Source organism: Myotis yumanensis, unplaced genomic scaffold, assembly GCF_028538775.1.
Source record: "Myotis yumanensis isolate MYYU_CA2020_CCGP unplaced genomic scaffold, mMyoYum1.0.hap1 SCAF_2, whole genome shotgun sequence".
NCBI lineage: Eukaryota > Metazoa > Chordata > Mammalia > Chiroptera > Vespertilionidae > Myotis > Myotis yumanensis.
The window spans coordinates 161448517-161462262 of NW_027223753.1; the positions used below are offsets into that span (position 1 = coordinate 161448517).

General features: G+C 44.5%; 1 protein-coding gene across 26 annotated transcripts in view; it reads left to right on the forward strand.

Annotated features, from left to right (window-relative positions):
* The window catches only part of KALRN (kalirin RhoGEF kinase), a 635703-nt gene that overhangs the window by 257039 nt on the left and 364918 nt on the right, over positions 1 to 13746 (forward strand). For all 26 annotated transcript variants that reach the window (XM_070406353.1, XM_070406356.1, XM_070406366.1 and 23 more), the window contains exon 6: positions 1868 to 1990. In XM_070406353.1, the coding sequence (XP_070262454.1) occupies positions 1868 to 1990 (123 nt within the window). The remainder of the gene's footprint in view (positions 1 to 1867; positions 1991 to 13746) is intronic.

The window sequence follows — 13746 nt, forward strand, 5'->3', positions numbered from 1 at the left end:
TAGGGTAGGGGTTGGGTAGAAGGGGGCAAAAGGGGAAAACGGGGGACATTTGTAATATCGTCAACAATAAAAATAAATATCATAGACACAAACAATAGGGTGGTGAAGGCCTTGGGGGCAGAGAGGGTAGGAGAGGGCAATGGGGAGGAAAAAGGGACATATTTAATGCTTTCAACAATAAAGATTTACTTAAAAAATAAGAATAAATAAAATACAAATAAATAAAATTTTAAAAAAGGAAATAATGAGGCTGTGGTTGTGCTTTCAGGAAAGCTGGCATGGCCTTTGCAGCTTCTCCAGCCTGCACCTGTGCTCAGCTTCTGCAGCTGAGCTGCAGCCTTGCCCATCACAAACCACAGAGCACCGGTTCCAAGTAGAGCAGAGCTCTTCTGCAAAGGTGTCACGCCTCTCCTAGCTGTGTCATTTGACTGATCTGGGCAGTGAATTTCAGAAAATCCAACTTAAATAGGCTTGAATCTTAGAGGGGATTTCTTGACTCAGGTACTAAGGAAGTCCAGGGACAAGGTAGGGCTCTGCCTCTGTTTCCTGCCATTATTTTGGCTACACGTTTTCTCTGCCCATTGGCTTCACACTCAAGAGTAGTAATTTGAGGCTCAGGGTCACAGTGACAGTATCAGAGGAAGTGAGGTTATAGCTAAAGAACTAGGGCTCTGTTTTCCCAGAAACTTCCAGCAAACTTCCCCTCAGGCTTTATTGTATTGAGTTGGATAACATTCCTATTTCTGAGACAATCCCATTGACCAGGAAATGGTATATACACTGATTGGCTTAGATCTGGTGTCTGAGGAGGGATCCCCTTTAGAATGATCAGGCCCTTCTCTGGAGCTGGGTTCTGTTCAGCGACCTTTAAAGCATGTGACTGCCTGAGAGAAGCCTAAATGAAAAACAGGGTACAGAGCTAAGGGAAGGAAATAGCTCGATGCCCGCTGTGCCAAATGATACTCACTGTGCCCTTAAAATCTTCTTCTGGTTCCTGATGGGCGATAGTAGAAACCCTCTACTTGTGAGTCCATGGAGCTACATGAAAGTTCAGTTCAGAGTCAATTCAACACAGTGCGTGCTTGGTCACTGCCTACGTGACATGTTAGTATGCCCTGTTGCTTTCCATAGGTTTTCTCCCCTCTAGTGGGGCAGTAGGGAATAGGTCAAGTCTCCCAGCTCCCAGCTTGCCCCCTCATCACCTGTCCCTAAAGCAGTGGTTCTCAACCTTCCTAATGCTGTGACCCTTTAATACAGTTCCTCATGTTGTGGTGACCCCCAACCATAAAATTATTTTCGTTGCTACTTCATAACTGTAATTTTGCTACTGTTATGAATCGTAATGTAAATATCTGATATGCAGGATGTATTTTCATTGTTACAAATTGAACATAATTAAAGCATAGTGATTAATCCCCAAAACAATATGTAATTATATATGTGTTTTCTGATGGTCTTAGGCGGCCCCTGTGAAAGGGTCGTTCAACCCCCAAAGGGGTCGTGACCCACAGGTTGAGAACCGCTGCTTTATAGCATGCATGGGGCCTTTTTGCGGCTTTCTACAAGTTTCTTCAAAGGGGAAGTAACTAGGGATAGTAAATAGCTTTCGCCCCCATCTTCCTGATTCACTTACTCTTTGTCTGTTAGGCTCTGTAGAGAAATGCAGAGGCCAATGGTGGGCCCTTCTGCTGAAAGTGAAACCAGGAAACCTAGGTAACCAGGCTGTGGACCACCCTGTTCTGCAAGGGATGACTCGTCCTCACTGAGAACCAGCAGGAGGGTTTTATGCCTTCTGGTAGTTCTGAAAGCTTTGCACTCTTGGCCCCATGACCCTTCTGATTAATCTGTATGATCTTGTCTCCTCTAGATGTTCGACTGGATAAGCCACAACAAGGAGTTATTCCTCCAGAGCCATACGGAGATCGGAGTCAGCTACCAGCACGCTCTGGACCTCCAGACGCAGCACAATCACTTCGCCATGAACTCCATGGTGAGTGGAGCACCTCTGGGGGCAGGAGAGTGGTGAGGGAGGGGGTTGGGGGAGGATGAAAAGGGGCAGGAACAGGCTTCCAACCTGACCAAAGGACTTATATACATGCATATTAGCATAACCAATGGACACAGACACTGAGGTGGTGAGGGCTTGCCTGGGCTGGGAAGGGATGGGGGAGCGGGTCAATTGGGGGAAAAAGAGACATATGTAAAACTTTAGACAATAAAAAAAAAAGATTGAGGAACTCTGAATGTATGGATTCTATAGCATCCAGGATGGGGACATGTGGCCAGCCAGCTGTTCTGTAGCAGATTATGGCCCCATTTCTGCCTCCAACCTTGCTTTACAAGGTGAAAGAAATGTGCTGGGGTTGTAGAAGGCATTGGCTCAGTGCAAGGCTAGAAGGGAGAGTCACCAGCTCCATTCTGCTGACGCAACCTACTAGCATGTGTGAGTCTCTGAGCTGGGATGGTGAAGGACCTCGGCCATGGCACATTGGAAATGGTTGAGTGAATTGGGGCTGTTTAGACTGGAGAAGAGGAGCCTAAAGGGACATGCAGTTGTTGCCTTAGATATGTGAAGGACCTCCTTGGAAAGAGAGGGTAGAATTGCTTTGGGTTGGTCTTGAAGGCACAAGGGTCTGGGACATGGCAGTTGGAGGAGGAGGCAGGACAGGACTTGGGTATGGTGGTGGGGATGCATTGGGAGTTAGCGAGCTCCCCATCATGGGGGGTGGTGTTCAAGCATACCCTGAATTCAGAGAAGGATATTTCCTAGCTGTGTGGCCATAGGGAATTTATCTCTCTGTGCTTCAATTTCTTCGTCTGTAAAATGGAAATAATAGCTACCTTATAGAGTTGTAAGGATTCAGTGAGTTAATTGTGAGGTGGTTGGAGCTATGACTGGTACATAGTAAGTTATCAGCGATGATGATGATGATGAAGATGATGGTGATGATGTAGGAGTCTAGTTCAGATAACACCTGTGATGCCTCATAAAACAAATACTTTGGGATATTATTTTTCCCATGTGGTCACTCCAAGAAACTTCATTTCAAAATCTTGTCTGCCCCTTGAGCCCATGTATTGTATTTGAAATGCCTGCAACCTAAGTATGCCTCTCTCTCCCCCTTGCCAGCTCTTCCTACTTGTACTACTGATCCATAAGAATAGGTCCCCCATTCATATATCTGAACACCAAGGGCACCTTATCATTTCAGCTGGGGATGCTGACAAGGGAGCAAGCATTAGAGAAACATAAACATAGAGGATCACGGAGGCCAGGAAGGCAGAGAATTTCATTTTCTACCAAGTTGCGTTAAACATGCTCCACACTGGACTTAATGTCCTGAAGAAGAAATAGGTCTGGCCTCCGGTTGTTCAGTGTCTAGCTGGGGAGATAACTCAGACAGTCATGCTGCAGCTTGGCATGTGCCGTGATGATATGCTGAGTTAACGTGAAAAACCTTAAAATCTCAGCGGTTTAAGACAACAGGGGCTGATTTCTTGCTCCTACCACATGCTCATCACTGGCTAACTAGAGCTCTGCTCATCACAGTCACTCAGCGACCCAGGGGGATGGAGCAGCCACTGTGTTAGACACTGCCAGTCGGTCTCACCAGACAAAATAGCCAAGCCCACGCTGGCTCTGCAACCATCACCTCGAAGTGGCATTCCACTTCCACTCATATTTCCATAGCCAACTCCAGTCCCACAGCCATATCTCACTTTGTGGGTGGAAGTGTATAGTCCTGTCACGTGTTGGGGAGGAGAGAGTCGGGTATTTGGGAATATCCCTAATGCCCAGCACAGGGAGCCACTGCAGGATGTAAAGTAGAGATGAACATCATGAGATTTGCTTAGAAAGATAACTCAGACTGCAGAATAGGAGGCTGTGAATCTAGGCAGGGAAAAACATCAACATTGACTTTTTTTTATTAGATTTGGCCACAACAGTCTTGTGTCTTCAGCGTAAATGTAAAGACTCATTGCCTTCGAACTAGACTCCTATAATTATGTCTCATCCCTGGCTCACTTGAGTCACAGAGGAGCAAAGCAATTGATCACAGGTGATTAAGGACGTGAACTCAAATCTAGTCAAGTCTGATTATCTGTGTGCCTGGTAGATTTCCCCTGGTGAATTTTACGGATTCTGTGCCAGAATCTTTGTGTCACCCATCTGCCTGGCCCTAAAGCAGACACACTCATTTTAATAAGAAGCAAAGACAGACATAATTAGGGAGGTAAGTCTGCCACGGAGCTCCTCACAACAGTGAACTACAAAGCTAAATAGAAGAGCCTTTGGTTTTGAATGATCTGTACCACTGCTCATCTCTGTTAATGTGGATAGCTGAGAGCTAGTGGCACATCAAAAACCTTTCCTCGGACGAATTTACTTTTGAAGTCTCCATATTCAGGACAAAAATGAGGGAGAAAATTTACTGAAGGGAAACATCTTCTGGAGTTGGGAGAGAAGGAAGAAGAGGTTTAATATACATCAGCCAATTAGCCTATTCCAGCCCGTCTCAAAGTCTCCCAGGCCCTGAAGAGTGCAGCACTTGGAGGCCGTTGCCTGATTGGGCTGGGTCTCCTCGCTGGCTGCAGGGCAAGGGAAGGGAAGTCCCAGGGTTGTTTGGTCAAATTGCCTGGGCATCTGTGCTTTATAAACACAGCCCGTGCTGTTGTTACAGGTTTGTTATTAAAAAGAACTCCCACAAAGAGGGATGTCAGCATCCCAAACAGGTGAAAGGAGGGAATTACAGACTCCTTTTCTCTGGCCTGAGTGATGGATGTTGCTGCCAAGAAGCAGATGAATACAAACAGCTACTGCTGGAGCCCAGTGACTACAAGAATGACCAGTTATTCACACGGGGACATGAGAATGTGGATTGGTCTGTAAATTCACAGAGGCACTTCTGTTTCTGTTCTTAGAAGTTATGCACACACTATACACACAGCCACACATCCTTCCCCGTAAAGGTACGTGCATGTAGCATACTTTGTTTTAGGCCACATGTGAGTTCTTTGGTATTGAATCCTGTTTTATAACTGAAGTAGGCCCATGATTTCTTACCTTTTGGGGAGGTCACAGACCCCTTCAAAATCTAATGAAGTTGGTGGGTCTTCTCCCCGGAGAAATGAACAATATTTTTTAGATAATTTCAGGGACTTCAAGGGAATCCTAAAGCCTATCAATCAGCCTCCCCAATTTAAAATCCCAAGAACCTAATGACTTTATTCACATGTCCCACAAATAATTAAGGATCAGACATTGTGCTGGATGTGGGGCATATAGTAGTGAACAAATAGAGATGGTCTATTCCATGGAGGTTCCAGTGGAGAGACAGATGTGAAATATATAATCTAATATAAAAACATAATTAAAATCATAAGTTTTATGTTGGAAGAGTAAGGGCCGCTATAGTAGAGTATAACAAAAGAGGCTCAATTTAGGTGAGGGGAGGTGTCTTTTTCAATCAATAATAAGTACTAATTTGCTCATTGTTCATTCATTGATAGTAATTGATGATCTGTGAATTAACTATATAATCTACCAAAGAACTTATAATTTAAAGAAGCCCTGGGTATATTGTTTTGTAAATTAAAATGATCAATTTATAATTTGTGTTTTCTAAGATTTGTTTTCATATGTCTAGTATTATATATTGGTTAAAGATGCAACTCCAGTTAAGGTGACCATTACTGAGACATAATTGCATATCATTAAATCATGGAGGAAAAATCAGAAATTTCCTAAATTTTATTCTGAATTGGTACCGATAAAGGCTATCAGTTATTAATATGGCAAGAGTGTGGCAGGGACACCCTACTGACTAAGGTATGTGAGGAACTCTAAAAGAAAAAGGTTAAAATTGGTTGATTTTTGGCTTTTTGTCTAACATATTTTTTTTGCAGTTCCCACAAGGGAATCCTAGTCTTTTGATCTTTAAAAAATAAGTGATAATAATAATCCACCTACTAAACCCAGTAGGAAATAGAAAAATATTCCCTGGCTTCTTATAGTGCCTCAGAAAGCCAGGTTTCTTGAGTTCCCTGGAGCCTCCCTCTTGTTTAATTATGCCTTCTGTTGTGGAAGCCCTTACCACAGCTTCTTCTTCTCCTGAGTGTGGCCTTCTCCTCTAATGGGACTGTGGGCAGATGGAATAGGGTCGGGTTGTAATACGCAACAGAACAATCATTTAGCCATCCAGTTCTAGTTCTTTATGAAAGAGTCACAGGAGTACATGCAAACATAACACAGACTTATTTACAATTTTAATTAGCCAGTTCTTTGGGAAAAATAAATTGCTAATGGTTTCTGTCTAGAATTTTTAAATATGAAATAATATTCACTTTCTGTTAGTACGATGAGGAGGAGTCACATTAGTGATAACCATGTGCAGCTAGGCAGTAGGAATCCTGTCTGCTGCGGCATGTTTGATAGCTGCTTTAATCCTATTAATTTTCTCACCAGGGGCACATATTGCCACTTGATGGTGTGCAAATCAGCTCAATTGCAGCAAGGCCTGTGGTGCGCTCTCTGTTTTGAAGGATGGTTACAAATGGTAGCAGCACCAAGGAAAAGTCAGATCTGGTGCAAGAGAAATAGGATTCTGAGGCAAGTTTCCTGACCTCAATCTGAGAAGCCTTGCTCTGGAGTCCTCTGTCATCTTTGATTCTTGGCATCCCTAAACCATGATTCTGAAGCACTTCCCCTCCCCAAATGAGCAGCACTTTCTATAATGAGACTATTTCTAAATTTTGGTGTGTAAACACACACACACACACACACACACACACACACACACACACACCTGCTATTGTGATGTTCAAGTAGACAGCATTTGACTCTGCCATAGCTGCAAAGCTCCATTGTAAACATAGAATCCATCAGAAAAAAAGAGGAGGGCATCGATCTTATCTGGCGTGTGTTAGTCTTTTTAATATAATTTTTTTCAAAGAATCATGTAGCGAGTTTTCTAAAACTGCAGATTTCCTTTTAGCTTCTACCCAAGTCCTAGAAAATTGTAATTTCTGGGGGATAGGGCTCTAGGAACCTATATTTTTAACAAGCTCCCCAGGTGAATTATATGCGCATTAAGGTTAGAGAACTGTTGTTCTGGGGATATCTATACAGATAAAATAGATACTAAAATAAAGTATCACAACTTCTGAAAGTCCACTTCCAGCAACACAGCATGAGGAACTCCACAGATGTGCTTGCCAGAACTAGTGAAAATTATTTTTAAAAATTTAAAGTCTCTGGAAATGGTCCTACGTGCCTATAGCAAATGAAGGAATACTTATTCCAGAAAATCTACTAAGCCTCAATAAGAACAATGAGTCTGTGGTATTTGAACCAAGACCCATGCCCTCCCTCTCCCATCCCAGCTCAGTAACATGGAAACTCTAGACTGTTGCAACCAAGGTCACAGGGCTCTCTTTCTCCCTAAGCTCCCACTTGAAGGATTGTCTTTCCAGATGAGGCATTTCTTATCCTGCTCCAAGCTCCCTGTTGCTACAGCTAAGTTCTGGGTGAGTGTGGCCAAGAGCTGCGAACTACTTCTGCCTAATCCCCACTCATGGAACAGAGGCTCTAACATGGGTACAACACTGCTGAGAATTCTAGGATCCCAATTGCCCTTGCCCCAGCTGGTAATGGAGCCATGTTGGGAGAGGCAAGGCAAGAAGACCTGAGGGTACTCTCTCCCCTCCTCTGAGAGTTCAGCTCCTAAAGTGGGGATATCGCTCAGGGAAGCATGCTATTTCCCTAATGCCAGCACCAGAGCCATGGCTCAGAGATTTTTGCCTGGAGGTAGAAATAAACTGTAGTACAGAGAGTGCCAAATCTTTTCCCAAAGCTACTACTTCATTTGCACCACAAAGTAGATTAGTTCAAAACAACAGCATCTGAAAAATGCCCATAGGGAGGCCCCAGTGGAAGGCAATTGGGAGAAGATTGGTAGAGTCGTTGGAGATATAGAATAAATGGTGGGCATGCTAGTTTGCCACGGAGAACTGGGGAAAGAGACCTCCTGGGGCCAGACAGTTCTCAAGTACTGACCTCAGAAACGGTCTCTTCAGCCCTAGCTGGTTTGGCTCAGTGGATAGAGCGTTGGCCTTTGGACTGAAGGGTCCCAGGTTAGATTCCAGGCAAGGACACATGCCCGGGGTTGTGGGTTCGATTCCCAGTGTGGGGCGTGCAGGAGGCAGCCGATCAATGATTCTCTGTTATCATTGATGTGTCTGTTTCTCTCTCTCCCTCTCCCTTCTCTCTGAAATCAATATATATATATTAGAAACTATCTCTTCAAAGGAGCCCAGATTTGATTGGATAAGACTGTGGAGGAATTTATGTCCCAGGACACTCCTGAAAGCAACAATCAGCTGGAAGTTAGTGGAATTTAACAGCTGGAGGTAGTCAGGGAAAGAGAAAGTTAAATGTTAAAGAGAGCACTGCCAAGGCCACTTCACCCCAGGGTGACTCTGGCACACCGAAGGCTGCACCCCCTAAGGAGCAACATCATAGGTTTCCACTGAGGGGGCTGAGGTGGAAATAAAACTTCCCTAAAACAATCCAGCCAGTTACTAAACAAATAAGCAAGGAAATAAAAAGCCCTGAGGGGAAGAGGGGAGGGAGAGGACCAGTAACCAGAATTGCTACAATATAATATCTAAAATGTCTAGTTTCCATCAAAAACTGTAAGACTTGCAAAGAAACAGAAAAGTATAACAGGCAGGTGGGTTGGGGGTGGGGGGGACAGATAAAAGGCAGACAAGACAAACTGGCTGTGAGAGACACTAGATGCCAGATTTAACAAGGATGTCAAAGTAGTTATTATAAATGTTTTTGTTTTGTTTTGTTTTGTTTTGTTTTGATTTAAAAAAAAACACCAAAGGAATTCACGATTTAAAAAATAAAGGAAGGTATGGTGACAATTTCTTGTCAAACATAGAATAGCAGTAAAAAAGATAGAAATTATAAAAAAGAACCAAAAGGAAAAATGCAATCATAGAAATAAAAATTCACCAGAGAAGCTCAACAGTAGATTTGAACTGGCAGAAGAAAGAATTAGCAACCTTTAAAATAGATCAATAGAAATCACTCAGTCTGAAGAACAGAGAGGAAACAGAATGAGGAAAAATGAACAGAGTCTTGGAAAAATATGGGACACCATTAAAGGTATTCTTTTATGTATACTAGGAGTACAAGAAGGAGATGAGAGAGGGAGAAAGGAGCAGAAAAAAATATTAAAGTAAATAATGGCTGAAATCTTCCAAAAATATTAAAAAAACATTAATGAATGCAGCTGGGAAACTTAAGGAACTCCAATGAGGATAAATTTAAAGAGATCCATAAATAGACACATCATAGTAAAAACACTGAACACCAAAGACAGGAGTAAATCTTGAAAGTAGCAAGAGGAAAGTGATTTGTCACAGGGAATCCCAATAATATTAATAGTTGATTTCTCATCAGAAACAGTGAAGCTCAGAAGGAAGTGGGATATTCAAAGTGCTCAAAGGAAAAAAAAAACTGTCAACTGAGAGTTCGATAATACAACAGGTTTCTTCCAAATATGAAGTGAAATATGCCTTAGCCAGTTTTTCTCAGTGGTTAGAGTACCAGCCTGTGGACTAAAGGCTCTGGGTTCGAATCCAGTCAAGAGCACGCACCTTAGTTGCAGGCTCAATCCCTGGCCCTAGTAGGAGTGTGTGTGTGGGAAGCAACCAGTCAATGTATCTCTCTCACATTGATGTTTTTTCCTCTCTTTATTTCTTCCCCTTTCTTCAGCTCTCTCTAAAAATCAATGGAAAAATATCCTCAGGTGAGGATAACAAAAAAATAAGCAAAAAATTTTAAGTGAAAAAAAGATATTGCCAGATAAACAAATACTGTGAAAATTTGTTGTTAGCAGACACACCTTATAAGGAATAATAAAGGCCACCTTGGAATACAGTCTGATATTTCCTCAAACAGTTAAACATTGACTTCCCTGGGACCCAGTGATTCAACTCCTAGGTATATGCCTAAGAGAAATGAAAACAAAAAACAAACAAACAAAAAACTGCACAAAATGTTCACACATTGTACACAAATGTTTATAGCAACATTATTCATAATAACTAAAAGGTGGAAGCAACCCAAATGCTCATCAGCTGATGAATGGATAAACAAAAGGTGGCATCTACACTAATAAAAGAGAAACATGGTAATTAGTGTATGACCGCTACCCTTCCCATTGGCTAATCAGCATATCCTTATGCAAATTAACTGTCAGCCAAGATGGCGGCCAGCAGCCAGGCAGCTGGAAGCGAACATGAGGCTTGCTTGCTCCAGTGAAGGAGGACTCCAACCTTCCCCCGCCTGACTTGCCCGCCTCTGAGCTGGCAGTTTGAAACATTCTAACAAATATAGGCCGGGATCTCAGAGCTGGAGTTATACATTGTTTCGATTATAGAACCGAAACAAACCAGATACCTGCTCTCAGAGCTAGAGCCAGAGCTAAAGCTGGCCCAGAATAATATAAAAAAAAAAGGAGCGGTTGGGAGCTTCAATCAACAACCGCTAGCCTGAAAGAAGCCCTCAGCCCCTCACCCAGACTGGCCAGGCACCCCAATGGGGACCCCTACCCTGAAGGGTGTGTGACCAGCTGCAAACAGCCATCATCCCCTCATCCAGGCTGGCCAGGCACCCCAGTGGGGACCCCCACCCTGATCCAGGACACCCTTCAGGGCAAACCAGCCGGCCCCCAGGCCTCTATCCTATATAGTAAAAGGGTAATATGCCTCCCAGCACCGGGATCAGCGGAGCAGCGAGGCTCCCGGCACCGGGATCAGTGTGACAGGGGGCAGTGCCCAAAGCCCCTGATCTCCCTGCAGCTCTGTGTGTGACAGGGTGTGGCACCCCAACCCTCCCCCCCCCCCCCCGACCACCACAGGCCCTGCTCTGTGTGTGACAGGGTAGAGCCATAACCTCCCCATTGGCCCTGCCCTGAATGTGACAGGGGGGAGCTCCTCAACCCCCTGATGGGCCCTGCTCTGTGCATGACAGGGGGGAGCTCCCCAACTCCCCAATCAGCCCTGCTCTGAGCCCGACCAGGGGCTGCACCTAGGGATTGGGCCTGCCCTCTGCCACCCAGGAGCAGGCCTTAGCCAGCAGGTCATTATCTCCCGAGGGGTCCCATACTGCGAGAAGGCACAGGCCAGGCTGAGGGCCCCCCCTTCTCTCCCCGAGTGCACAAATTTTTGTGCACCGGGCCTCTAGTATCCTTATAACGAAATATTATTTAGCTGTAAAAAGAAATGAAATACTGACACATACTATAACACAGATGAACCTTGAAAACATTTTACTAAATGAAAGAAGCTAGTCGCCAAAGACAACATATTTATATGATTTCATTTATATAAAAGGTCAGAATAGGCAAATCTATAGAGATAAAAAGTAGATTAGTTGCTTAGGGTTGGTTGGCATGAATGAGAGAGAGGGGGACAGTAACAGAAGGGTGTAGGGTTTCTTTTAGAGATGAAAACATTCTAAATTGGCTGTGGTGTTGGTTGCACATATCTGTATATTAAATTCTATACTAAAAACCCTTGAGTTGTACACTTTAAATGGATGGATTATATAGTATGTGAATTATATCTCAATAAAACTGTAAGAAAAAGAAGAAAATGACAACTGGGGAGGGAATGTTTTTAAGTGGGTTCCCACTAACTTTAAGATACCGTATTCTTAATGGTTGAAGAGCATGTCCCTGGTAGTGTTAGCAAGGTTGAGGTAGGAGGGTTGGGTGTGGCACTTGGCATTCACTCATTGGTGTGGTCAACAGACTTTTGTTGTCTGTGCCCTTTGCTAGACGCTGAGAACAGCAAGATTCATAAGACACAAAGATGTCTTCAAGGACCTTGCCATTTAGCCATCCTCAAATTCAGGTACCTGATGCAAAGAGAATTTTGCCCACTAGGATGTAAGCTCCTAAGGGCAGAGCTTTGTGTGTTTCACTCACACTTGCATCTCCAGGACCTATAACAGTGCCTGGCACCTAGTAGGTCTCTAATAAACGCTTGTTAAGGACAGTAAGCATGCCACAGCGTTCGTCACCAACCCAGAGCAGAATTTGGTCAGCAAGGGCACAGAACTGGTAAGGCAGAGCCTTCACGTCTGAGGGAGCTCTATAGGATGTGATTCCAGCAGAAGCTGAACAAGATGGTGAATGAGAGCAGTGGTTTCCAACAGGGTGGGCCTTACAAGGTCCCCAGGTGATGCACACTAACATCCAGGAACTATGGGACTAGATGATATTTCAAGTTCCAGCTGAGCCCAAGCATCTTTGTTCCTGAGTTTATGGAAGTAAAGCCTCTGACACGTGTCCCTCCCTGACAAGAATGAATGTGGTCCAGTGTTTGCTGTTAACACTGGGATCCCTAAGGCGGGGCTTCTAGGGAAATCTGCACTTGTAAAATACTGCCTGTACTGCCAGCTAGACCTATTCTTGCTAATCAGATGGAATGGGATGCAGTGTTTGTATCACCACAAACAGCCTTGTGGGTGGAACTTCTGTTTTCTTCTAACTCAGTGGGAGGATTAGATTTTATTTTCTGATTTGTTCAGGGATCCACTTATGATCCACCATTGTCAGTATTAAACTTTCCTAAGGAGAGAAGAATGTGCTTTGAGCTAAGCCTCGTGAAACTGGTGCCCATGTCTAAGGCAGCAGTCCCCCCCACTCCCCACCCCCCGGCTGCCCACTAGAGCAGTGGTTCTCGACCTTCTGGCCCTTTAAATACAGTTCCTCATGTTGTGACCCAACCATAAAATTATTTTCGTTGCTACTTCGTAACTGTAATGTTGCTACTGTTATGAATCGTAATATAAATATCTGATATGCAGATGGTCTTAGGCGACCCCTGTGAAAGGGTCATTCTACCGCCAAAGGTACGCGACCCACATGTTGAGGACCGCTGCACTAGAGTAACCTGGGGAGCTTTGCAAAAATACCACATGTGGGCCCCACTGCCCGAGACTGGCTTAACTGTGCTGGGGAAATCTGTGCAAGGTGGAGAATTGCTGGTCCAGGGTGAAGAAGATAAGCCAAGGGGCAATTGCCCTGAAGTCAAGCTCCAAAGCTACTGGATAACTAGCCTGTGGACATGGAGGTGAGGGCTTCCCTTCAGGTGAGGAGTATCCAGGGAGAAGGAGTATCTGTCTTTACTCTCTGTTCCTTGTTCCCCATCCCAAACTCTCTAGCTGCCCCATTAACCTTTACCCACTGGTCTCTATTCAGCCATGTTTTGGGGATTGGCTCCTATTCAAACAAGAAACATAGGGAAGCTCCTTGGTTTAGCAGAGGCTCTTTCAGCATCAGTCTGGTATGTAATGCTGACTTCTCTCGCCTGCTGCCACATCACCTGGCCTAGGCCCCTTCTGAAAGGCTTCTCTGCTTTGACCAGCAGGGCTTGGCTGGCCACTCAGATTTCTAACTCGTGGCTGGCACTGGCCTGGTACAGCCTCCTCTCTTGACCATACACCACCCCCTCCCCCAGATTCCTTTCCTCTTCTCCCTCACTCCTATTTCTCTGCCCCTGGCCCTGGGACGTCTTTTCCGGCTTCACACCACGGCTCTCTGGGGCCTTCTGACAGCATGCTCCTTGTCCTCAGGTTATTGATTTATGCCCTTTGGATGTGTACCCCCTGAGCCCTGTAGCTCGCACTTTTACGTACTCACATGCAGCCAGTGTCTGTTCTCT